Source organism: Pelmatolapia mariae, linkage group LG10_11, assembly GCF_036321145.2.
Source record: "Pelmatolapia mariae isolate MD_Pm_ZW linkage group LG10_11, Pm_UMD_F_2, whole genome shotgun sequence".
NCBI classification, from domain to species: Eukaryota; Metazoa; Chordata; class Actinopteri; order Cichliformes; family Cichlidae; genus Pelmatolapia; species Pelmatolapia mariae.
The window spans coordinates 24539804-24565522 of NC_086236.1; the positions used below are offsets into that span (position 1 = coordinate 24539804).

At 41.3% G+C, this 25719-nt stretch overlaps 1 protein-coding gene across 3 annotated transcripts; it reads left to right on the forward strand.

The window, feature by feature from the left end:
- Positions 1 to 2043: 2043 nt before the first annotated feature.
- Positions 2044 to 25260, forward strand: si:dkey-175m17.7 (uncharacterized). 3 transcript variants are annotated; one of them, XM_063485865.1, is made up of 6 exons: positions 2044 to 2126; positions 2219 to 2370; positions 12782 to 12881; positions 16158 to 18280; positions 18636 to 18938; positions 21838 to 25260. In XM_063485865.1, the coding sequence occupies exons 4-6, from the start codon at positions 16174 to 16176 to the stop codon at positions 22101 to 22103; spliced, it is 2676 nt and encodes an 891-aa protein (XP_063341935.1). In that variant the 5' UTR covers positions 2044 to 2126; positions 2219 to 2370; positions 12782 to 12881; positions 16158 to 16173; the 3' UTR covers positions 22104 to 25260. The 3 variants fall into 3 exon arrangements, with proteins under 3 accessions (XP_063341935.1, XP_063341936.1, XP_063341937.1); XM_063485866.1 differs by lacking the exon at positions 12782 to 12881 and having other exon boundaries at positions 2050 to 2370; XM_063485867.1 differs by lacking the exons at positions 2044 to 2126; positions 2219 to 2370; positions 12782 to 12881 and having other exon boundaries at positions 13665 to 18280.
- The last annotated feature ends 459 nt before the right edge of the window (positions 25261 to 25719 follow it).

Sequence of the window (25719 nt, forward strand, 5' to 3'; positions counted from 1 at the left end):
TTCTTTTTTGTTTCTCAACAGGTGATCCAGGTGATTGATATATGTATTTTTTGTCTGCTTATTTTGTTGGTTTTTGTTTTTTGCCCTTTATCCCCGTCCCTCTTCTCCGCTGTTTTTTTTTGTTTTGTTTTGTTTTTTCCCCCCTCTTTCTTTCTCCCTTTTCTTTTCCCCTGTCCCGTATCTAGCAAGTAAAAAAAATAAAATAAAATAAAATAAAATAAACAATAAAAGGTAAATCAAATGGACCATTACGGCAAGGCTGGGATGGTCCATTTGGTAAAGTAAATCCGTTGGGCATCTTTCTTCGCCTTTAGACAATAATTCTGATGGCAAAAGAACCAAACGGGACAGGTTTAAAAAAAAAAAAAAAAAAAAAAAGGAAAAGGTGAATATTTACATTTTGTCTGAACTTAAAAGGGCCTCGTTATTGCAGATATGTGAAGTGCTTTCACTGTACTTTCTCTGAAAGCATACCTTTCACTGAAGGCTAAACATTCTGATAATAACTGTGGTAGTAACAATAGTTGGAATCCAAATAGCTGTTTCTCCACAATCATCTTATTGAAGCCCAAAGACTAGAATATTAGAAAATAATGCATAACTGCCGGTGTAAGTTCTGACCATTGACACAATGACCTGTTCAAACTACCTCTTGAGACAAACATCTGGATTTATTGTTTGTTTCTCTATATCATTCTAGTGATTCAGGATGATGGAGGTCAAAATGGCAAGTTAAAGTGAAACCGCTGCAGCCAGCTCATCGCTAAGAGCGGATACAGGCATAGATTCAGGAATCGAGTGGCCATCAGCCACCTCCTGTAAATGGATGATATCAAGCTGTATGCCAGGATTGAGCAAGACATCAAGTCACTGATCCACCTCACCAGGATATACAGCGAGGACATCAGGATGTCATTCGGTCTGGATGAGCGTGGCCAAATGGTTGCAAAGAGAGCGCCCAGTGGTAACAGGAGCATTAGGAGCTGTAACCCTGAAACTGGAGAATTGGCTCAGTCTCTGTAAGCTTTTTTTTTGTCATATATATTTCTATTGTATTTCTTTTATTGTGCTTAGTGTAGTTCTTTATAATTGTCTTTATTGTTTTTAAATTATCATTAGTTCAATTTATACGTTTTATAAACAAACTTTGAAATTTGAAACAGAAGGGTGCAGTCCTGGGAATAGCAAATAGTCTATACAGTACTGCACAACCCTCAAACCTGAGCTTGGGATATATACTGTACAGAGCCTGTGCTGCCAATTTCAGAACAAAATCTGTTAAAGAATAAATTCTGAATAAAATATGCAACATTCAGGAGCTAGAAAACATTTTTAGTCTTCATCTTAAACCTGTAATAGGCACTGCCAAAAGAAACAGATGTAGCTTTTCCGTATTTATTTTATTTTGATTTTATTTTATTTTTAATCACTTAATTAATGAATTATTGTGGGAAATGTTTTGATTGGAGAGAGTGCCACGTAGAAGTGGGCAAATCAATCAAAAAAGCTACAGTATCCATATCAATGCTGGTACTTGTATCAGACCATACTATAGATAGCATTGATACTTTGTTTCTATCCTCTTAAGTTCAGTATGTAGCCCACTGAATTGTGTTACATTTTTTGTACTTTTTTAATGAAATATATACCTCAAAAATGCAATATGGAAAATCTCTGTGCCTTTTTGTGTTGACTGTCCTTCTGTTTAATTTATAGCTTATAACTTAAATGACAGAAGTGGACCCAAAGTGCCGTAAAGACAGGCACATTTACATTCCAGGTCTCCAAAAGTATCGGTATCGGTATTGGTATCGGCACTACTTGGTATCCGATCGATACCAAAATTCGCAGTACTGCACACCACCAGTTTTACATTATCCCCTCACTCTTCCACGTCCTCCTCCTCCAGCCCGCACGTGCTGCGTGCTCGCCCCTGAGTCCTTCCTCTCGTGCGTGTAGCCATTGGTTTGGGATGATGTCATCCGCAGTAGAGACAATAGAGCCCTCCTCCCCCGTCACTGTCTCCTCACACACGCTTCGCAGCTCAGAGTGACACACGCTCAGACGTGACGACAGCTGAGTTAGCCAAGCACCCCTGATGACATTTCCTAATTTATCTGTTTACTGTGAGTCCGGCAGAGCTGTGCATCGTCTAGTCAAAGCAGGGTTTTTTAAAAGATATTATTCTTATTTGTGATTTTCCTTTTTTTTAAATAAGCTTCACGTACAAACGAGCAGGCAGGGGAAGGTGTTACACATCTGGATCATACCAACACATCGGGTCGTGCTATTCGGGCCACTGCAGACATGAGGAGCTCTCATTCCGCTGCGCATAAATGATGAAAACACTACGGGACTGCCACTCTTGATGTAAGTGATGTTATCTTTTATTTAAATTTATTATTAAGTAAGTCGTCGTAGTGCACGGTCCGGTCGGCCTGCAGCCGGTGATAGTCCCCCATCAGCATCTGCTTTCAAACGGTTTATCTCACAGCACAGATCTGCTCCTGAACGCCGTCATTGTGCAGTCATATGAATGCAAGAGAGAGAAACAAGAAGAAGGCAAAGCATGATCGTGCATTTCAGCGCTGGCTGCCGGATGCCATCAGTCATCTGTGTTTGCAGTGATAAGCGGCGTGTGTCATTTATTGTGATAAATAACTGCAGCCCCGTGGAGGGGCTAAGCAAAGAACGACACGTGAACTCTTAATTATGCACGTCCACGCTTCATCAGAGGCAGGAAGTGAAGGTACAGGCCTGCTGGTCCGGGCCCGCATTAGCTTCATTTCTCGTCATAGTAAAGGTTAAAAGACCGTGCCACGGTGATGCGATTAAAATACGGAGAAATTAGACGGTGCGCCATCTACCGACTGCACAAACAGCAAGTAAAAGATTGGAAATTACTGGCCTTTAGAATCGCCAAGTAAACATGAGTGCAGAGGAAGAATGCGACTGTTTATTTGCGCTTGTAGTGGTGCCGATGAGACGAGGAGAGCTTGTTGTTTTAAATAGCAGGATCCAGAGATTTTGATGCCATTTACAGAGAGATGAAGGTGCAGACACACATAAATATGCCAGCCTATGTAAGTGACTGATGACCTGTACCTCCACCATTTACACAGGAGGCTGGTGGATTACAGTTAGGCTGTGGTCAGAGTGAAGCAAGCAGGTTGTTTAGCAGCTTCACTAACTTTACCAACGACACACATCTGCAGGAGAATCACTGCAGTGGCATCGCATAGACACAAAACAGTTTCAGATGTAAACCTGCCCTAGGCTCCATTGTTCCTATTAATATGGCTCTTTAACCTGACACAGTCAGTTGTGGGTTTAGTGATCACCCCGCTGAGAATGATCGTTCAGCTCTGCTGCTCAGTGTTGACTCAGTGCTTCGGTCAACCTGCCCAGGTGAAAGCACTAGCAGTTCTGCTGATGGTCCAACACTTCTGTTAGACAATGCTAAAAACCTCCATCTATTAAACCAAGGGAAGAAACATCAAGGTAGCATTTAAAAAGTGGTTAAACTGATTAACAGCAGCTGATTAACTCTGAAATATTTTCAACCTATATATAAAACACAGGAACATGAGCATCACTTGAGATTACTTTAAAAAAAAATCTATGATCACATCAGAGTGATATAGTAGCTTGAAGGACATGAAGGTTAACACCCTCATCTTCCCTGTGATGAGTATGCATATTCTTTATGTGCTTGAGTTTAATGTCAGAAGGCACACACATCAGGAAACCATAGAAACAATGTTACAGCCACGTGGGTGTCCAAAATCACTCTCTATGTACTACTTTCACACTATATATAATGATAATGTGTGTGTCTGCAGTATTTCAGTGTCCTTAGAAAGTTCCTCATGGAAAAGTACAGCAGGTACATTGCATCATACAGATCCAACAATAATCACTGGCCAAGATAGAAAATGGCAATGATAACTTGGCATCTTAAATATAAATCTAGTGTTGACTAAAGAGTAAACACTTAGTACCGTAGTGGCATTTTTCTCCATGTGGATGTGCATAATCCTCTGTAAATGGACAAAGGCCTGAAACAGGTCTTCTGTTGTCACACCCAAAGTCAGAGTCAGCAGACTAGTCAGGATGACTGTTAAGTGATCACAGGGTTTGATTGTAATGGTTACCTGAAATGAATCAGCAAACTCAGTAGCTTCTCCAGAGTGGAGCTGGCTGGTTCTTCTCTGTTTCATGGAAAATTGAATATGTTTGAGTTTAAAACTTTTCGTGCTCTCTGACGTGTTATAGACCACAGGAGATTAACTGATCACATTTGCAGCCCTGCTGTGAGGAGAAGTGAATGATTCAGATTCAGATAACTTTATTTATCCTAATGGGGGCAAGTGAGAGAGCAGAGAGCATTCTATAGTGTGAAAGAGAAAAGTGCAAGGAAGAAAAATAAAAAATAAAATAATATAAAACAACATAACATATACAGTGAAGCATTGGTAATGATGGTAATGAATGAAGGGTTTGTTTGGAGACTGCTGGACTGTATGACTGACTGAAACGGGAGCTCTGAATTGGTGGCAAGCAGTTAAAAGTAGATGATTTAATTTGGATTACGAGCTGGTATTTAAAAAAAGGAAAACTAATATGTGTTGTCATCTGCATGCTCAAATACAGGAAGTCACTGCTTTTCATACATGGATCCTAAATCATTTATAACAAGATGTCTTACAAATGCGAAACGAACACTAAAGTGGTTACTATGCAAGTGAAGTTCTGAAACATTACTAGTTTATTTAAAGGCAAACATACACTAAATATGGCCAAGTGAGTAATAACCCACAGGATTACCATGATTTTTTTTTTTAAGAAACAGCCAATGACAGCCTGTCTGATTAATATGAAATAATACACTGAAACATGTGATCCGGCTCCATATAGGGCTCCAGACCTCAAATGAATCCTCCCAATGTGACCTCAGAATCACTCCCACCGTTAGTAATGATTAAATCATTAAGCGTTCCTCCTCCTAAATGTTGACGCCGCCGGCCGGCCTTGGCGCTGAGAGATGCCGCGACAGCCCCGGGGTGTTCTGTATTATTGTTTTCATGCACACTCATACTTTCTTAGGGGAGGGGGTTTCTTTTCGAGTATATGAGGGGAAAATAGAAACCGAGTGTTGTTACCACGCTGCAACTAACAGATGCTGCTGTTGACTTTTTTTTTTCTTTTTCTGTTCGAGTTGAGCAACTCTCTGTCAAATAGCATAAGGTTTCGGTGTTACCCGCAAGAGACAAAATGATTTGGGACCCAGTGGAGCTTTTCTGCTCTGCTCCTCCAAAGGTTCTCGTGTGTGAGGTCTTTAAACTAGATTTAAACCCTTCCTGCCCGCCAGTTAAACCTTCCCCCTTCACTGGTTTAGGCTTGTGAAGGGGGGAAGCCTTGTAACAAGTGATCACACACAGTCACTCAGAGGGCTTCGCTACGCGTTGTTACATCTTGTTTGACAGTTAATCTTTAAGACTTTTTTATTTACCTTTGTTTGCAAGAGTGGCCGTGTCAGAAAGTTACAGTGTGAGCTGAAATCCGGTGGATGGAAACGAGCACATTTAAAGAGTTTTAAAGGTAATTGAGACGGTGTTCTTTTTACAGAGATTATATATTCAAAGAATATTTCTCTTCTTATCTTTACTTGACAGAGGGCTCAAGTCCCAACCAACCACAAAACCTCTTCCTGAGCTCCTTTTGTCACTGTCTATTCTTAGATTTCTATTTTAGGATTGTCATTTCTTTGGCATTCCGATAAAACTGCACAGAGCTTAAACGCCTTCCTCATTGTTTAACCAGCACACTGTGCTGTTACACCCCACAGCATCATTGTTTTTTGCGAGGTTTAAGAATACAGCATATAAACAGCAACTAATTAAAATACACTGACAATTAATGGCCTTTAAAATGTCCATGTGAACAAGAGTCCAGAGGAAGACCGTGAGTGTTTATTTGTGCTTGTGGTGATGCTGATGAGACGACGGTGAGAGGCAAAACAGAGTGCTAGCGCTAGATTCGCTAACCTAACTTTACAACCAACGCACATCTGCAGCGTCATAACATAGAGGCAAACCAGTTTCAAACATAAACGTGCCCTGGGCTGCGTTTTTCCTGTTAATATGGCTCTTTAAATGTGACACGGTCAGTTGTGGGCTTATTGATCACCCCGCTGAGGCTAATCATTCAGCTGTGCTGTTCAGAGTTTGCACAGTTGACCCAGTGCTTTGATGAACCTGCCCAGGTAAAAGCACGAGCCGGTGATTAGCACTGGTTTTCTCCTCGGTTGGTAGGTTGTATTTGGCATTTTTGTTAAATTAAAAAAAGGAGAAGAAGAACTGCACAGATGTGTGAGGGTTATAACACCACATGTCCTATCCTTCTTTGTCTCGGTGTTAATTGTTCTTAAATTATTTGCATGGCTTTTTGATAATCCTTCTTGCGGTGCAGCACTTTGGTCAACGTCTGTTGTGTTTAAATGTGCGATGTACATAAACTGAGTTGACTTAATGCTCACTGATTGGCCAGCTTGTGCTGTTGCTTCCATCACTTTCTGTCTGCTGACTGTGGCGATTAGGTGATGTAATTATTTTGACTTTGCCTCCCTAGCCCGTAGTGGTGGAAGCTGTGTTGAGACCGATTGCTGTTAAAAATTAAAGCATGCAAAGAACTAACGCACACCGGCAGAGAGCATAAATGCCTTCTCAGCCAAACAGCAGGGCGTTTTATTTGAGATGTTGGATATTTAAGAATGGCCGCCAACGATCCAGCCTCGTGTGTCATTATTGTAACATTATCATGCCTTTGTTGGCAAAATACTCTGATTTGGGCATCTGAGTCACAACGAAGTCATCACTTACAAGTGAGTTGCCAGACATTTCCTTTGTCTCAAGTGAATGCATCATTAGATGTGCGACTAAGGTCTGATTAGAGTGTGACTCACAATGACTTGCACACATCTCTGTGCCGTTCTTACGCACACAATAACCAAACTTTTTTAAAAACTAGTTTCTTTATCTTGTCTAACTTCACTTAGTCTGAGGTGTCAGTAGTTGTCACTTGATGTCATTACAGAAAAGCCTGACGTTGATAACGCATTATTTATGCTATTTTAAATGCGCTTCCAAAGCTTTGTTACAAATAATATACTACTGCAATCCAATCCCTTTTTTTCTGACACACATTAATGTAAAACAGTGTTGTAGATTTAATTTTCTTGCACAAAAGGACAAGAACGTGACGGTAAAGTTTACTATGAAAAAACTGAGTCGACAAGAAGTGATGGTGAGCTGTTCCTGATGTTTCTAAACAAGAAAAGGAAGAAAAAGAGATTCTGGGTTCTCACAATAAGGCAGCAGAAGGGAGAATTTCGTGGTTTGATTCAGGAGTTGAAGCTGTATCACGCCGGCTTTCATACATATTTCAGGATTTCAGTGGGGCAGTTTGAGCTCACATCTGAGGTGGTAGAGAAATAATTTCAGAGATAGTCAGATTGTATATTCAGTAACGGTGCACGTTTTGTTGCCAATTGCAGGATTCTGATTGGTCAATATTGTTTATTTGCATGTGAAAAATATGAAAATCAAGTTTGCTCCAAAGAAATAAATGCCACAAATTTGTCCTACGAAATTACACAGTCACTGTGAACGGTCACATTCACATTAAGCATAGGTGAGTCCGAAAAACATTTATAGTGCGTGAATGAGTTTCACACGTCTTAAGAATGATGTTAAAGCTGAGTGTACACCTAGAACAGCCAAAGCTTAATTTACTAATACATAGACTAACCTAATGAGTAGTGTAATTAATTACTATGTAATATGTAATACACAATCATACCTCAGTCGGTCAATAACACCTGACACTGACACATTAACCTACTTGTTTCTGTGTCAAAATGTTATTCAGATGTGATTCTGACCCACTTTGGCAAGCAGCTATCTGTGCTGGGTGCTTTATTAGTCATTATCATTCATATCATACTTAAGATGGGCAGGCGAAGCCTCGCTCCCTGCTCCCTTTTCCTATCTGCAACCCACTGCTGTCACAATTAACATTTCTACCCTGGGGCGTGTTGAAGGGGAGACTACATACTGCCGTGACTCCACTGTCAAGGCACCCAATGATGATGGGCAGAGTATGTGTTTTGCTTACATGTAGAACAAATTTTGTGTGCTTGGCACTTGGCTGCTTCTGGACTGAATGTTTCCCACAACGCTTTGGTGGTCAGCCAAGTGTATTATCAGTGTTTAGCAGTACAACAGAGGAGGAGTTTTCTGCTGCTTGGCTTGTTGAAGTTTAATGCCAAGTCACGCTCGAGTGTTTAAGTCCTGACAGGCCCTGATGATTGGTACATTATTCTCTGCTATCAACATCCGTGCAAGTCAAGGAAACTTGCTCTGTTTACTCTTTAATGAAGACATAGAGGTACATAGAGTAATTGGTCTAATTCACTAAGCCACTAAAATCACTAAGTCATATATGTAGAAAAAATTTAGCTTTTGTGATTTTATTTTAAGCTATAATTTTAAAGGATTAGTCTGCACTTTTTTGCAATGAGTTTTGTGATGAGAAAAGTTATTTTAAGTACACAATTTTCTTTGGTTTTTTACGTTTCCCAAAATTTCAAAATGTGTAGATTAACATTCAAATGCTAAATGTACAACAAACTGCTGATTGACCACAAGTCACAGTGTTATTGCCACAGCCTTCATGGGTCTAATGCCCCCATCATTACTATGGAGGCAGATTTTGCAGGCTGACTGAGCAGGTTGCAACTCCACCAGCTACCATTAGAGTTCAGAGAGTCACCAGACACTATGATGTTATCACAATACTTCACTCACAATAAGATAATATTGCGATTTTGCAATGTGTTTAGTATTGCAGTAATGTGCATTTTGATTTATCACCTTTTTTCAGCTACAAATCACAATCTTCAAAGTTAAGCTTTGACAATATGTATTTTATCCAAAGTTATATCCCATCAGTTACTTATGGGTTGTTGTTTGTTTTTTTTTAGATTGATGAGATTGACAAGCACATTCCATTAATCAGTTTGCTATCAGTCTCAAACTGAATAGGGTAAATTTTGGAGTTATATACAATCTGTTTATTATAATATAGCAATTGAAAGTGATACATTTTTTGATGTGTTGCGGTAAACAAAGACAGAAATTCACATTTAACTGTTACATTTGACCTCAACAACCTTACTGTTCTACAGCAGTGTAACCAGAATACAACCAGCTGGCAGCCAGTTAGGTTGAGTCAACTCGAGTTGTGCTCACTGACAAAGACTCATTGGTCAGCCAATGTTATCTCAGGATGCTGGTGCATGAGATGAGCCCTCTTGTTAAAATACTTGGTTTCAATGTATTGCTACAATATCAAAATATCGTGATACTCTGCTGTATCGATTTTTTCCCTCTCTCCCGCAAAAGACTGCCAGCTGGTTAGCAGCTACTGAATGTTCATGCACTTACCTTTAAAGCTTAATATGTAATACATTAATTTGTTCAAGCTGTGCAAAAGTGAGGGAGAACCTTTTAAGGGGAACTGCATGTAGGGCTATTTCCAAAACAGAAACAGTCACCACTGAAGTATTGTTACTCTAAATTTGAGGACAACAAGACTCCAGGAAGAAGTCCTGCAGCGAACCTTCCATTAAACTGAGAGTGGTATTGATCTCCTTGTGTTACTTCCAGCAAGAAAGGAAAAGAACACATTTTTCAAAGTGCAGAACATATAGTCCTGCTCTTGCATTCCTTCATGATTTTAAATGGGAGTCATCCAGCGTTATAACATTACATGAGGACATAATTTTCACCAAACGGTAATACATAGGCATAAAGAGCTTACTTTATTCATTTTATTATTATATGTTATTAGTGAGCGTCCATCAATAATTTGAATCAACACATTTCCTTTACATTTGACACTTTACACTACAGAAATCTGTTAACTAACTTTCACACCAGCTTGTGTCCAGTGCCCATAACTCGTTCTTTCCATCTGTCCGTTTGCTTATGTGTGTGAAAGAGCAAAGAGAGCAGCAGGCCGCCTCTTGTCATTTTGTGCCCACTGTCAGCTCAACACAAGCAAAAATGCGGAAATGTGGATCGTCCTCTGACAGAAGCAGCCTGCTCATCAGCCTCTGGAAACAAGTGACTCAAGATGACAAATTTTCCTGCCATGCTCAAGAACCCTTACTGTTATATATATAAAAAAAAGCATGACAAAAAAAAAACACATAGCAGTGGAAGAGATTCTTTAAATCAACCCATTTAGAGTTATTGAGCATCCTCACAGTGGTGTTTGCTCTGCTGCTGTCTCCTCTGCGTTTGCTGTAAGGTGCATTGTGATGAAGTAGCTACTTAAAACGGGGGTGGGGGGAGAGAGAGCAGAAATATCGCTATCAATCTTGCAAAGCCAGACAACCATCTGCTCCCAAAAAACACCAGCTCCCTCCCCTCAACAGCTTGTCCCCAAAAACACTCACTGCAATGCCTCTGCAGCTGGAAATGGACCACACTGCCTAAATCAGCACTGTGACTGATCACTGTGGGGTTATGCAGCGATGGCCCTCCCACTGTAAGCTTTACACTGTCCTCCTGTTATGCATATGAGGGCCTTATTGTGTAATGCATATCAGGATGCACTTCTTTTGTTCTCGAACAAAAATTGTTGGATTTCTTTAAAATTGCCTGGTTGACACAGGAAATCACTCTTAATACTTCATTCAAGGAAATTATAATTTTATTGCAGATATTTCTTTGCTGTGGGAGAGTTCAGTGGTATGGAAAAACATTAGGAAGTCTACCTTTTCTTTCTGGTTCTCGCCTGTGACTGTAAAGCCGTTATCTCTGCTCTGCTGGTGGAATATGAGCCGAGGGAGGGCGTCATGATCTCCCCCGCAGGATCATGCAGCTCTTACTAACAGAAACTGAGTGGCACTCTTTTTTTTTTCCTCCCCCCAAAAATATTGCTTTTAAAGTGCAAAAGTTTGTATTTCAAATCATTTCACTTTTATGCGCTCTAATTCAGAAGCACCTAATGTGATTTAAAAGCTTAGCAAAGTATAGATATTTTTCCTGAAGTATTCACACATGAGTGCGTGTGTGTGTGTGTGTGTGTGTGTGTGTGTGTGTGTGTGTGTGTGTGTGTGTGTGTGTGTGTGTGTGTGTGTGTGTGTGTCATTCATCCTGCGGTGCTTGTTTATTCAGTTTCATGTAGCCTGCTGTCAAATGTTTCATACAGAATCCTCAGAAAAGTGCTCAAAACATATTGAAAATATACAGTTAGCTTTGTGCACATACTGATATGAATTATGAGACTAATACACTTTACGTATTATATACAACAGCATTATTTACCATTATTGAAATGTTGTGTGAAGGGTCAGAGTTAGTAACACATTAATTTGGCCCATTAAAATGATGAAAGGGTTTCTTTTCTAACTTTCTTTAATATCTCAGTGAGCGATAAGCCAGTCCCTTTTGTGCCCATGCTCTGCCAATATGCAATAACAGACTGCTCTTTGTTGTGCATCTGTGTGCGTGTTTTGGATGCAATTAGAGACAGCCTAGGATCTGTCAACTTCAGCTATTAACAAGGCGCCAACAATGAAAAACTGTCAAATCCTAAACTGAAAATAACAAGCCTGTTTCTGTGATCACAAAACAATGAGTTTGCCCTTTTAAAAAAGCTTCAAACAAACCCTGTACACTTTGTACCCTCACTATTATTTTTAAAAAAATACAATTACTGGAAATGCATCAGCCCTCGGCATGTACAGCATGTTGGCAGAGCAGGTAGCTCCCAGACTTTTATCAGATTCCATTAGGCGAGCAGGTTAATTAGGACCAACCAACTGCAGTGATTTTACATAAACACGGCTAATTAAACACAAATTTGATAAATCGTTTTATCAACAGCTCTCATACCCTTGTTTTATTCTCGCGTACTAACAACCCAATGTGCTTAAAGTATTAGCATAAAAAGTACTTGTTCTGCTGGGGTTTGTTAACCGTCCTCCAAGTTCAGGATTTCCTGTACTGCACAAATATGGCTCTTTTTCTGTTGTTTCATATTGCATACACACATTTACATTTTGTTCAATGTTGTGTAATTTGAGGAGTTTTTTGAATAAGAGAAATAAAAACTCAAGAACATCTCAAATGTAGGGCCTTTAAACTTTTTTATTTAACTGCTTGAAAAAAGTTTGGAGCCGCTGCTCTTTAATTCTTGGACATTCTTACTTTGTGATATTTTCTTGAAAACATCAAGTTTTTCTTATTTCAATTTTAATTAAATGCTCTATCTCACAGTTATAAATAATTTTAAGAAATCCTGGAGAAATCCTTTTGGTTTGGTCCATTTTGGCCAAACCTGACCTCTGAAATCCATCTAACCCTGCCAACCAGACCAATCACATCCAATCTCCTTGGCAGATGTGAAAATAGGATCTTTTATCAATCTTTAATGTTGCCTTTGAAGCACTGAATGGGCTTAATTTAGAAGATTAGGCAGAATTCCTAATTGAAACTTTAAAAGCTGTGGTGTCTTTTGTTCTTGCTGTGAAACAACATGCTAACATCACTGCTGTGCTTTGAGTGTTTTCCTTTTCTCTCTGTAGCTGAGTGAAAATGCCACTAACCAGCCTGCACTTTACAGCATGTGACAGAAAAGTAATCAGAGTGATAGAGACTTCCACCATGACAAAACTGGGTCATTGTAACACCCACCCCCTTCACCACAGGCAAGGCTGAAAGAGGAAAAAAAGATGAGGATGTCATCACCAGACTCTGTGCGTGGATATAAGCATGGGGACACTGGAGCGCGGTTTGCTTTCTCTATGGGTTGGTAACTGTGTTGTGGTGGGACCGAAGGCATCCCTAGATCACTTTGACGTGTCCCTTCCTTCCCCGTAGTCTGTGGTTTATAGTGTCACGTTATAATCTGCCTCCCTGTATTTTATCTCTACCCTCTTTTGTTTCTGTCAGCCGGTGTCGTCCCGAGCTATCTGTTCCTCCCAGCACCCACTTTAACCTGTTAGTCTCCCATTGTGCTGAGAGATTTTTGAATGTTGCTTCACGGTTGTGAGCTTAAAAAAGAAAATCCACTCTCAACAATCACTCTCTAAAAACAGCTCTGTGTAATTTACCAGGTTGATTGATGGTCTTCTAGTTTGCTAGATCTGCTAATATAAAAAGATCAGTATAGGAAGTGCCTTTACGCTTTTAGGCTGAGGGTTAAATTGAAAGAAGTAAACACTGAGGGTCAGTCTGTGAAACCCAGCCACTGCAAGTGCCTGGTTAGCAGCAGTCAGTGTGATCAAATATCGAAAATTAAAATTACAGCTAGGAAGGCGTCTGAGATGACAACATTCAAAAGGTGGTTAGAAGTTAATATAATGCTGTGAGGTTTATTTTACTACAAAAAGGTTCGTTTCTAAACCATCTTAGTTTGTGATTAATTTTTGAAGTATTAAAGTATTAAAGTAGATGAGTATCTAAAAGCTTAGCCTAAAGGTGTTTTACACATGAACAGTGCTAATAAAAAGCTGTGGAAGGGTAGAATGACAAATTAAACATTTATTTAGGTCTTTTATCAAAAAAAATGCTAAAAACAATGAGAGCCCCAGTGACACAGGCCTAGAGACTGGTCAGCAACCGCCTGGCAACCACTGGTCGACTTCTCCAACTGGTTGGCAAATGGTTGCTGGTAGGTGAAAATGGTCAGAACGAGGTGTTCAGGGTTGCATTAGAAACCTCCTTAAGATTGCATCATTTCTCATTTGCACAATCGCCATGGACACCCATAGAGGGCACCAACTTATCTGCAGTCACTAACTTCTGGCTGTGTGGTAGTGAAACAGAAAAGTGTGGCACATAATGGAAATGGTTACTGTTTCCCTTCAAAGTAAAAGTTGAAACGTTCTGTTTGTAGTAGCAAGGCACAACTTTAACTTTGAAGAAGATTTGCATTGTTTCAGTGCCACTGGGCAACCAGTTGGTGAATGTTTGCAGACAAGTCAACATCTTCCATGTAAATGTTTAGCAACCAAGGAGGTTTTCGGTGTAGCAGATTTCATCTAGCAACTGTCAACAAACCATTCACCAACCGGACAGAAAATACACATTTTTCTTAACTAACGTCAGTTGCCAGGGCTCTGGGCTTGTGAGACTGATGCATACAGAAAAGGCTTAGTTCCAGAAATCAATTTTCAGTGACTGAAATCAGTTGCCCCTTTCACACTTTACCAGTTTATACCAAATTTTCAATCCCAAAGCATTAAACATTAAACAAGCAGACATTAAAACAGCCTCCCCCGGCTATAAGGTTAACCAGGCTGTACACCTTTTATGGCTGAAGTAAAGGCAGGAGTTAACGAATAGTTTTTATTTTCTTTGTCAGAGAAAACTGTGTTTAGAGCTTAACGCGAACATTAGCATCCTAATATCCTCCCAGCTGACCAGCCCTGGCACCAGTGCAACCATGTCTGCTAGTGTGGCAAAAAGGAAATTAAAGCAGTCCATCAACCAAACAACTCACGGCACAGTGAACATCACAGACAGAGTATAAGTGGCAGTGGGTGGATTTTACCTCAACGACAATAATATGTCATTTTAACCTTTCAAAGCAGACCTAGTTTATAATGAATGTACCAAAAAAAGTGTAAAAATTTCAACTCTGACATTGTGAAGTAACTGCAGCGACCTGTTATTAGAAGCATTACTCATTCAGACAGTTTAATGCTATAGAGACACTTCGATGTGTGTTTTATTATTACACTGACTTCATCTCTTTTTGCTGCGTCATGATGTGAAAACTTTCTCTCCAGCTGAGCCGTGTTGTTTTCTACGTGGTGACCTTCTGTTTATACCATGGCCTGGACAAATGCTTGTTTTTAATTGGCCCAAAGGATGTGGTTAAATTAGTTGCTACCAAAGACAGGGTGAATGGCCTAATGGCTGTGGGCAGGAAGTCTTTCATCTCAGATAATCACAAAGTGAAGAATCTCACTGAGCCATTAGCTAACTGTGAGTCACTAGGATGTTCCACAGTGAAAATGCACTGCAGAGACGGAAATACAAAAAGACATTTTGTGCCAAATTCAACAGATTGAAAAACATTAAGTGCCCAAATCAGCTTGGCATCCACATACATATTTCAGCATACAAACAAAATAAAGGCTACATAATGTTAACATCCAGAACATACTATGTTCAGCAGTATATTCAGCTGCTTTTAACATGGTCTGTTATTTCATGTTCACACATCTTGTTGGGGACCTCTCAGAGGGATGAAGGTTACTGAAGCTTGTTTGATGCAGCTTTTGCAACAGAGCTGCTAAGAAGCCTCACTGCTATCAGGATTAGCTAGGATTATTTGCTGCTAACAGCAAACAGGTACACACTCTTGAACCTTTGGATTCAGAATCTCACAGTTGAATGCCAACAGGATTACCCGGGAGCAGTTTCAAACTGAATGTCAGATTCCTATAAATACAGATGAAGGTTAAAGCGTCTGTCCACTGGCCCTGGTATAAGCAGACTGAGACTGTGCAGTGCATGTTTAAATGGATTCCTTAAAAGTCATTACTCCTGTGATATCCATTCACCTTAAACATGCACCTCTATGGGTCTTCACTTCATAGAATTTCTCTTTCATTTGCAGCAAATATGAAGAGAAATACCACCAAGTTAATAAAGGTCAAAACAGAGATTGTTGGTCGGTTGTTTTGTATTTACTCTTGGCATGGTTTGTCACGAGGAAGACACCTTTACAGGTGACTTACAAAAATATACAAAACCTAAAAAGCTGTTGATGTTGTGAAAATAGTTGTCATTATTGTTGAGGATTTGGAGCTTTACTTTACATTTCACAAATAATTTTGCTCTTCAAAAAAAAACACTGAAAGCTGTAATTACAAAAAATCTTTCATTTGCATCTGTGTACATCATGCAACTCAGGAGCTGCAAGGCAATGTTCATAATCTTTTATGAGCATGTGCTGTTTGCATCTAAACTGAAGGAATGTAAAGTGTGCCCCTCATTTCCAGTGTATATGTGAACTAAGACTAAATCCCTGACTATTTTCTCTATCTCTCTTTTTCCCCTTTCACTGGACAGCTTTGCATAAACCCAGATGCCTCCCCTCCCTCTTGACGAACGCATAGTGGTCATTCAGCGCCCCAAAAATTTAGTCCTTTGCGAGGCTTCCCCACAGACTATCCCGCAGCACTCCTCTCATCTCACAGCCTCCTCCAATGGACAAGTCGCTCAACCTGCTCATCTCCATCCTTCTCAGTCCCAATTTTATTCACCCACCTGTAAATCTCTGATTCTGGAATGCAAGCACAGGTCCTCTCGTGTGCAGAAATTCAAGGGTGACCAACCTGTCCTCCCGGCGGCCGTCAGACACATCCCTAGCCACTGCCACAGCAATGGCACGGTAACTCTCGGCCCGCGTCTGCCCTCACACACGCATACTATTGATATCAGAGTGACATTGGACAAAGGAGGAAGAGGTGGTGGAGGAGGAGGAGGATTCAGCAACTCATTAGGGCGTAGCGGGAGTATAAAAAGTGGCAGAGGGAAATGTGTCTCTTCAGGGTTTGAACAAGGACAGTGTGAGAGAAAAACCGGAACTGCAGGGAGGCCAGGTGGCGTCGAACACAGGCCACAGCGAATTCGTCAGCTGTCATCAGCCCCTGGTGGGGTCCTACAGTTTGTCCCCGCCCAGGCGCAGCAGCATAAGTTTAGGAGTGAAAAGGAGAAGGAAAACACTGGTTTTCTTAACAGAGGTGACCACGAGTTTTCCTCTATAGGTCACAGGACAAGCACCAAACTGGGACCAGTCCATCAAAGCCTAAATAGTCACAGTCTGACCCACCACCACAACTCTGTCCCTTTGCCCCATGCTGCCATCCTAAACTCCACCTACCCCCCATCTCCTTCCTCCCAACCCACCTATGTCGCAGCCTCTCTTCAGCAACGTAGACAGCCTCACCCAGCCTCTCAACCCAGGGATCACCGCCCTCACCTTCTTCATGGTTTACCCCTCTCTCCTTGCTCCTCCCACGCTGGAGGGTTCCCCAGCCCTGACCACACCTGCACCATCGACTGCGCGCACCCATTCAGTTGTGGCTGCTGGAGGTTGGTAAGATGCAGAGGGTGTAAAGGGCACTCGGCTAGCTTTCAAGGAGGTGGTGGAAGCACTTCCACCTCATTTTCCTGTGGTCACAATGTTGGAGCAGTAAAGAGAGGAGGTAAAGAAATGGGCCTGAGAAATCTGGGTGGGTGTCTCTCCAACGCCTCCACCTCTAACACCTCGTCTTCTAACAGCACTGCTTCTGAGTGTCGCGCGGGCCTGTTCAAACCTCTCCGCTGTGCCTCCTGCTCTGGTGAGGCTGGAAATTTTGAGAGTCCTGCTATTCTTCGCAAAAAACTTGTAGGAGGATGTCTTCCCTGCACTCCGCTGTCCTCTTCTGCCCCTCTGCGGGCGATACAGAGCTGCGTCACAGGCTGCAACCCCAAAGCTTCCCAAACGGGCAGTTCCACCTGCAGCTACTGCAGCAGCGACCCCATAGTGGTCACATACAACCCTCGCAGAGGCAAACCCCCAGGAAGAAGCATTCCAGCAGCTCATCCGATGTCTGTGTATCAAGCCGATGATGACGACTACAGCGTGCGCACCATCTGGCCCGAAGAACTGGCCAAGAAGATGACCCACTCTAAAGCTCAAAAAAATCACTGTGCTGGGATAGGTGTAGGAGTCGCGAAAACCTGTGCGAGTCAGACCCAGAATGGCAGTAATGGAACGGGGCTCGTTCTCCTGGACTGTCAAAACCTCAAGGAGTACGCACAGACGCAGCTCACAGACCACGCTGGACGGAGGCGGCTTCAGCAGGGCAAAATGGCAGCCCTCGATTTTATGGGCTGCAGGTCAGGACCAGAGTATGACGACGGTCGGAGCTCGCTGAAGAGGCTTTTGAATAAAGCCGAGGATGCGGGAATGAGCGATGGGCCTGACCATGACGAAGACGCAGCATATCCCTCCTCCCCCTCTCCCCGCTCTGCCTCCCCACCGTCACCTGTGTCCTTTTCCCCTCCACCATCCGCCCCCACTACGCTAATCAAACCCAAGCCTTGGCAGAGAGACAGGGAGGGAGGACACACTCTGTCGTCGGCTCAGTCACTTCACCTGGCCTTGAACTCCCTGAACAGAGAGCAAGATGAGGAGAACAACAGAAGTAAGAACAGCTTAAAATCCAATTGTGTTGAGGCCATTGTGGTCAGTGATGTAAACCTGGGTCATAATAGCTGGTGTCAGCTCATTTTGATCACAGCTATTGATCAAAATATTTTGGTTAGCTTCATTTTATGACAGTGTTAATGTTCTAGTGCAACCTGCTTTTATAATCTACCAATAACACACACAGAATAATATGACCCACTTTTGCATCAGGGACAGAATTGCAGATTCACTTTAGTTTTTGTCATTGCATTGTATTCATTTTTTAAGTATTCTCTTGATTTGGTGCTTTGTTGTAGCAGCTACTTGTTAACTCACAGTTAACACCACCTCTCCACACTATCGTTTCCCAGTGCGCCTCTCTCTGCCGCTCTCCTCTTCCTTGCCGGCTTCTCTTTCCGATGAATCTGTGATGACTCCCGATGCGGAGAACGCTGTGGTCAGTCCCATCCTGCCCTTCCTGTATCTGGGAAATGAGAGAGATGCTCAGGACCTGGACCTGCTCCTACGCCTCAACATCGGCTACGTGGTCAACGTGACCACACACCTGCCTCTCTACCACGTCAGCTCTGGTCTGCGCTACAAAAGGATCCCAGCCACCGACAACAGCAAGCAAAACCTTCGACAGTACTTCGAGGAGGTTTTTGAGTTTATTGGTGAGTGCTCCAACTCTTGTACATTGATGTGTGCAGTGTTGGGCACTGTGGTGGGATTACTTTATTAGGTAATAAGGGGTTAAAAGTTCTACTTTAGTAATTACTAGTGTTGTCAGCGTTAACCTTGCTAAAATGACGTTAACATCATAACCTCAAATCTCCTTTAGCGAGTTAACGTGAATCACCCTGTGCGAGGGCTACACGGCGCCAACACATTAGCGCGGTTTGGCCTTAACGTCATTTTAACGAGATTAACGCTGACACCACTAGTAATTACATTTACTAATACTAATCCAAGTAATGGGAGGCTTAGCTTGTTTGTGGACCTACCAGCATTTATATAGAAGCTTGAAATCAGTTTCTGCATTACATAGAGAGAGACGTAGTACATGCTATCTTAGCTATCTTTCAGATGTAAAAAGGGGTTAGCCTTTACCAAAAATGTCAGCTTAGGTGCTAACTAGTAGCTGTGTCAGCACTGAAGTGGTAAACCTACTGCCAAGAATTAGCAATTCTGTTGTGAGCAGTGTTGCCAACTCCTCAGTAATGAAATTCGCTATTGGCTGTCCTAAAAGTTGCTAGAAGTCGCTAAATGACATCATCGCCTAATTTGGATAATTGGTCAAGCTAATGTAATTGTATACTACGTTGTTGGAGAGAGAAATAACATCGTGGAAGAGACATAAAGTGAGTAAAAAACGTCCTAAATGCATTTAGAATTTATTTAGAACTACAAATTAAATTTCTGTTAGTAATTATTGTTTTTTAATGTCACAATTCCAACCCTGCTCCACACCGGCAACAGTGACCCGCAATTGGCACTCTGGGGGAGTTACTTTGTGTGTGTGTGTGTTTATAAGTAGTTTTAAACCTTGTGATCCACAAAACAGCATCACAGTAAAAGAAGAACTGACTGCGTTACAGTCAGTGCGGGAGCAGCGGCTTCGCTCATGCGCGATTCATTTGCAGTTTGGACACATAGGTGTGAACATCTCCTGCCCTGATAGCAGCTGGGGGAGGACTATCCTCCGCCCGTGAGCGCTTTGGCACGGGCGAGGTGCCCACGCCAGCACCCGCTGCTTGTTGAGACTAAGAGCGATACGCGCTTTCACGTCAAAAAGTCGTCATAAATAAGTCTCCAATAACACCAGAAAAAGTCGCCAGATTTGTCGCTAGTCGCTTTTTAGAAAAAAAGGTCGCTAAGGGGGCTGAAACTCGCTAAATATAGCGACAAAGTCGCTAAGTTGGCAACACTGGTTGTGAGTGGGAGCTAGCATGCTAATATCAGAGCAATGCTAATTTTTAACTGTGCTAATTTATGTGTTATGTACAGAATGCATTGCATTTGGGCATGAAGCAGCATCAAATTACTTCATTAACCAAGAAACATTATTGAGAAGCAACTCTAGACAAAAAATGTCAAGCTGGGCCAATCTAAAAACCACGATATGATTATGACACAGATGACCAGAGTGGGCATCTATAACCAATATTTCCCCGAGTCATGCCCTCTCTTCTAATATTGTTTTGAATAAGCACATGTGTGTGCAGGCACCCACATAGCATCTTAAATACACTGATCATTCACCTTATTATGTCAACCTTGCTGGGACCCCCTGTTTGCCTTAGAACAATCCAGAACTTTAAACAATGCTCAGTTGGTACTAAGGGGGCCAAGTGTGCCAAGAATTTACCCCCACACCATTACAACACCACCAGCAACATGAACTATCGATAAAATGTAGCATAACACTTCAGCAATCTTCTTTTGGCTTATTTTGATGAGCCCGTGTGGATTGTAGCTCCAGTTGGCATCTGGTGTGGTCTTCTGCCATGTGATTATTGTGTTAACAAGCATTTAGCAAGGCGGTGTTAATCCTGTTTTATTAAGAAACTTTATTAGAAAGAGAGAGAGGTCAAAGAAGACGTAGAAGTCTGGAAGAAGGAAAATTCTATTTTTAAAATAAAATTTTGTGGCCAAGTCAGCAAACCTTTTAGAGTGTTTTAGTAGATTTCACTGTTGATTCTATAAATGTAGTTTTTATGTAGTAGTGAACAATGAAATTAAAACTAATTAAGGTAATACATCAGTTTGTCCAAATAAGTGCCTGAATGACTTCCAAGTGGCATACTTCTAGGAGGACACTGGTCTGAACTGGTGAACTCATTTGTACCAGCATCTCAACTGTCACGGTCCCACTGCTCTTCAAATACAAAAACAAGCCTCTGTCTCATTACTGCGACAGCTAGTGAGCTCAATTAGTATTGCATGGTATGCAGGTAGGACCCGCAGTTGGTCTTGTTGATAAAAGGATAGTGTAGCAAAATTAAGGTTAACAAGCTTCCCCTTACCAGAAGATGTAGGAATGACATCGAGCATATGTTTATTAAGACGTCGAGCAGATAGCTGTTACTGTCACTTTTATTTTTCAATCATGAGCTAATGTTCAAACAGTGGTTACTCAGTGTCAGAGTGTTTGCGGGATGCTTTATTACTCCTTGCTGTGACTTCAGCTGAAGTCAGTAGTCTGCGATAACTGTTGCCTGGTAACCTGATTTTTCTTTTTGTACTGAAAGAGAGAGGAAAGGCAGTGACTTGCAATGTGATCGTTAGTTCCTTTGTTTCCTTTAAAAGCTATTGTGTTAGTGTCTATAGTGTCTATGAAGTGAATTGCTGACTCTGTGCCATGCACTCTGTGATTCACCTACAAGTTTATTTAATAGAACTTTTTCTTTAAAGTTACAAATGAAATGAATTATTAAAGGCAAGTGCTGATGATGTACATGTTGCTAAATGTGTGTTACTTGTGTTTAGAAAAAAACTGATGCAGTGTTAGGTCATTTTTTTTACTTCTTGAAAGAAAACTGAGCTCATCCGTTTTGTTGCTCTCATCCACAGAGGAGGCATATCAGAGTGGACAGGGAGTGCTGGTACACTGCCAGGCAGGCGTGTCCCGTTCTGCAACCATTGTCATCGCCTACCTTATGAAGCACACCCTCATGACAATGACAGATGCCTACAAATACGTGCGGAGCCGCCGTCCTGTGGTATCGCCGAATCTCAACTTCATGGGCCAGCTTTTGGAGTTCGAGAGGGACCTCAACTCTGGGGTGACTCCTCGCATTTTGATGCCTAAGCTTAACGGCGTGGAGACGCAGGTGTGAGAAGGGTCAGGGGTCGCAAGTGTATGGAGGCAGTTAGCGCAGGTGAAAGAGAGAGCAGGACTGAAGTGACATTGATGAGGCGTGAAGGGAGGACTGGAAAATGCTGTTGTGTTTGGCAGTTAGTGCACTTTTCATACTGTGAGACAAAAGACTGGACGGTTCAGTTGTTTAAGTAGTTGTTCTTAGACAACTTGATCTCCATCCAGCGTCTTGTTTTTAAGATAATGTGCCAATATTTTGTATATATCTAACATCACTCAGATATCTCAACACATTTTTCTTTTTCTTCTAATACCTCTTCCTTTCCATTCCCATTGTTTACAGTCACAGTAACACATTGGAAGATACTGACTCTGTTGCCATGAATCATAAATGCATGCAGAAATGGAAAGGAGGGACTTTAATACTGCTTCCACTGAACCGCTTGGATGCGTCCACCATATGTAGCAACACAGAGGTCATTTCGATGCACTTTATTTCCCATGCGTTTGTTTTAGTATCACCAACTGAATTGTCACAAAGATTAGAAGAATTTGTCGTGCAGACCTCACACAGTGTTTTTGGTTCATATTAACATTTTTATTTATTTTTTTTGTTGTTGTTTTTTACTAATTTAAACACTGTGCAATAGAGCGTTATGGAGCCAGGAGGGAAACGTATCACAAAAAGTGAAAAACAGCAATTGACGCTGGTAATGGCAGTTTTTATTTGAGTGAAGCAGCCTGTGTAGTAGAAAAGAATAGCAGTGCAGTATTGAACATTACACTTATTATGCAGGTTAATACACTAAAAGAAGCTTGTAATGAAAGTGGGAATGAGAGCGCAACACCTTTTTTTACACTCTATGATTTCAAAAAATATTTAAAGGTTTTTCTGCTACGATGACACTGTGCAGTGTGCGTTGTTTCTTTTGTGGTTACTTTATAAGAGAGACGTTTGTTAAGCATGAATTTGTCCTGTTAGGGGGCGTGTCCCAATATTTTTTCAAATTAAAGAGCACATAATAGTTTGATATAACATTAACATTTGTTTAATGTTAGCGTAGCCTATCTGGTTGGAAACTGTGAGCTAAATTGTTTCATTTCTGTGTTTGTGGGGAATTTGTGTTGTTTTTGTTTTTCTAAACAGCAATGCGAAACATAGATGCTTTTATTTTGTACCGTTTTTTAATTGCGACCTAGGTGTCGTTTCTCAAATGGGATCGCCAGAACGGGGCTGAAGTTATTTTTTTCATGAATTTCACTACTTTACAAGTCCTCGAGACAAATATACTTTAATATTTTCATACCTTTGTGAACAAGTTGGAGGTTTTTAGCTAATGCTAATGTTGTTAGCCCCTGTTCTTTCGCCTTGCTTTCCATACTGAATTTCTTCCTCGTGCGCGTCATGACTATGCATTCTCTTTCATTATGAAGGCTTTGGTTTGATTAGAAAAGGGCATTTGTTTCACTGTGAATTAGTCCAAATGTAAATCCTATTCAGGTTTAAGGTGTAACATACTAAAACAATGAGACTTGCGTTTAAAAACGTTCTCATTGCAAAGTATAGTTACCTGACTTCCCCTTAAGTTGCTTACGAACTAGTTGCTAATAAATAACCTCTAGGCAACCACTTTGAATCACAAGGAGATTGCACCCAACTGACTGCAACTGTTTAGAGACAGGTTGCCTCCCGCCAGGCAACCTGTCTCTAAACAGTTGCAGTCCAATTTGAACTGACTGCAATCACTCTCAGTCACATTGATTGCCATCATGTTGCATTCAATTATAGTCAGTCTGCGTCGATGAGAGAAACCTGTCTGTGATGCATCTCTTTGCAATAGGACTCGACTCAACTTGTTGTCAGCTGGTTGGATTCTGGCCGTTTTCCTATAGAAAAGCAACAGTGCTGAATTCCTGTATCATTTTGCAGTAAAATCGCTGTTCCTGCAGCAGCTATGCCACTATTTCAGAATAAATAGATCTATTTCAGAGGTTCTGACTGAACTCTGAATGGAAGTCGTCTATGGTTATGTCGAGACTGCAGCAGGCTTTGACTTCTTACTGATTTTTTACAGTTACTCATGTATTATCACAAACAGACTGCATGCCGATACCAGACCGATAGCAGACTACCTCTGTCTCACTGCTTCTTCGCGTTGGGCCAAAGTCATTTTAAAGACGGCTGACTGCGAGTGGTTGCATATCTGGTCGTCGTTTCCAGAGCAACAATTTCAAAGACAACAAGATCGCAAATTCATTGCACATGGTTGCAGTAATTTGGGTCGTGCAGTGGTGGTCTGTCTGTAGCATAAATGTGAAGCTTTAAATGAGGCATAACTCATCTGTGAACTGATTAGAGCTGCTGTTTTGAAATCTGCTAAGGTAGAAAATTAGTTTATACATTTTCTAGTCTGATATCATATGTGACATATGTGCAGTACTCTTCCCAGCCTCAGTTTAACAGGCACAGAAATAAAGACTCAGTCCCTCAAAGAAAGGTCTACAAATAGGGGACATTTGTGCTTGTTTTCCATTAATCCAACCATTCTGTTTATCCTGAGTCGCAGGGGTCGTAGGCCGTGCTCTCGCCTCTTAGTCCTTTAAAGACAGAAGAAAGAAGTGGTAGTGCAGACTTGCCAATGACTCTAAAGTTCAAGGATTTGGAACATGTTTCTTAATAATCTCATAGCTAACCACAATGTGACAATATGTCAGGTTACAGGTGGAAGCTATCACCCAAATAAATCCAGATTTGCAGACAAATTCACAAAATTCAAAGCTTTTAAATTAATTTTGCAGTATGTTAACCAAATCCTAGTTGTTGCTTCTTCCATATTTTTTAACTAGTAATTTAAAAAAATTCCCCTGATACAATTTTCTAAAACCAAAATGCCTTCAGGTTAAGCAGTTTGAATAAGACTTTAAGAAATTATCCTGAAACTTTTTTGGATTTAAGTGACTTTAAGAAAAGGTCTATATTTTTCTACCGTCTTCATCATGTTGGAGTGTACCCACGTACGCCCGTTGTTGTTGTTTTTCTGTTTTTTACATGACTCTTTGTTTTGTATACGAAAGACCGTCTGTACGGAATGACATCTTCCTACTCTGCTGTGATAATGTGGATCGGATCTTCTTTGAGTTGCAATGCATCCACTGTTATCAGACCTCTGTAAACTTGGGAGTGGGTGGGTGGGTGGGTGGGTGTTTGGAGGGGGGGGGGGGGGGGGGGGGGGGTCAACTCGCCGTATTCCTGTTTTTACCTCTCGCCTTTATTTCAGCTGGAGAAACATCAACCAAACTTGCAGTTCGCTCCTCCTGTCTCTCCAGCTCAGCTCGCAGTTAGGAGAAGGGGTAACGTTTGAAGAGGGCCTCTTACTATTGCTCCTTTTATACAGACTTTATATGCAAAGTGGCTGCCGAAGCAATTTCTTTGAATTCTACACTGTATGGACTTGCTGTGCAGTCGAGTCGTTGCTGACCTCAGATGTTTGTACTCGAGAGACAAATCGAAAGGAAGTTTCTCTTTAATTGTCATGAACTGAAGGGCCAGTGTCTCTGTGAGTGTCCGTATGTGCGTACAGTTTTTTCTTCTTTTTTTTTTGTTCTTTTTTTTGCACTTGAAAAGAGGAAAGTTG

Excerpts from the sequence above, each read along its gene's own strand:
- si:dkey-175m17.7 (XM_063485865.1), top strand. The coding sequence starts at position 16,174 with ATGCCTCCCCTCCCTCTTGACGAACGCATAGTGGTCATTCAGCGCCCC. Across the intron at positions 18,281-18,635 it reads AGATGAGGAGAACAACAGAA|TGCGCCTCTCTCTGCCGCTC; the intron begins GTAAGAACAGCT and ends ATCGTTTCCCAG. Across the intron at positions 18,939-21,837 it reads GGAGGTTTTTGAGTTTATTG|AGGAGGCATATCAGAGTGGA; the intron begins GTGAGTGCTCCA and ends TCTCATCCACAG.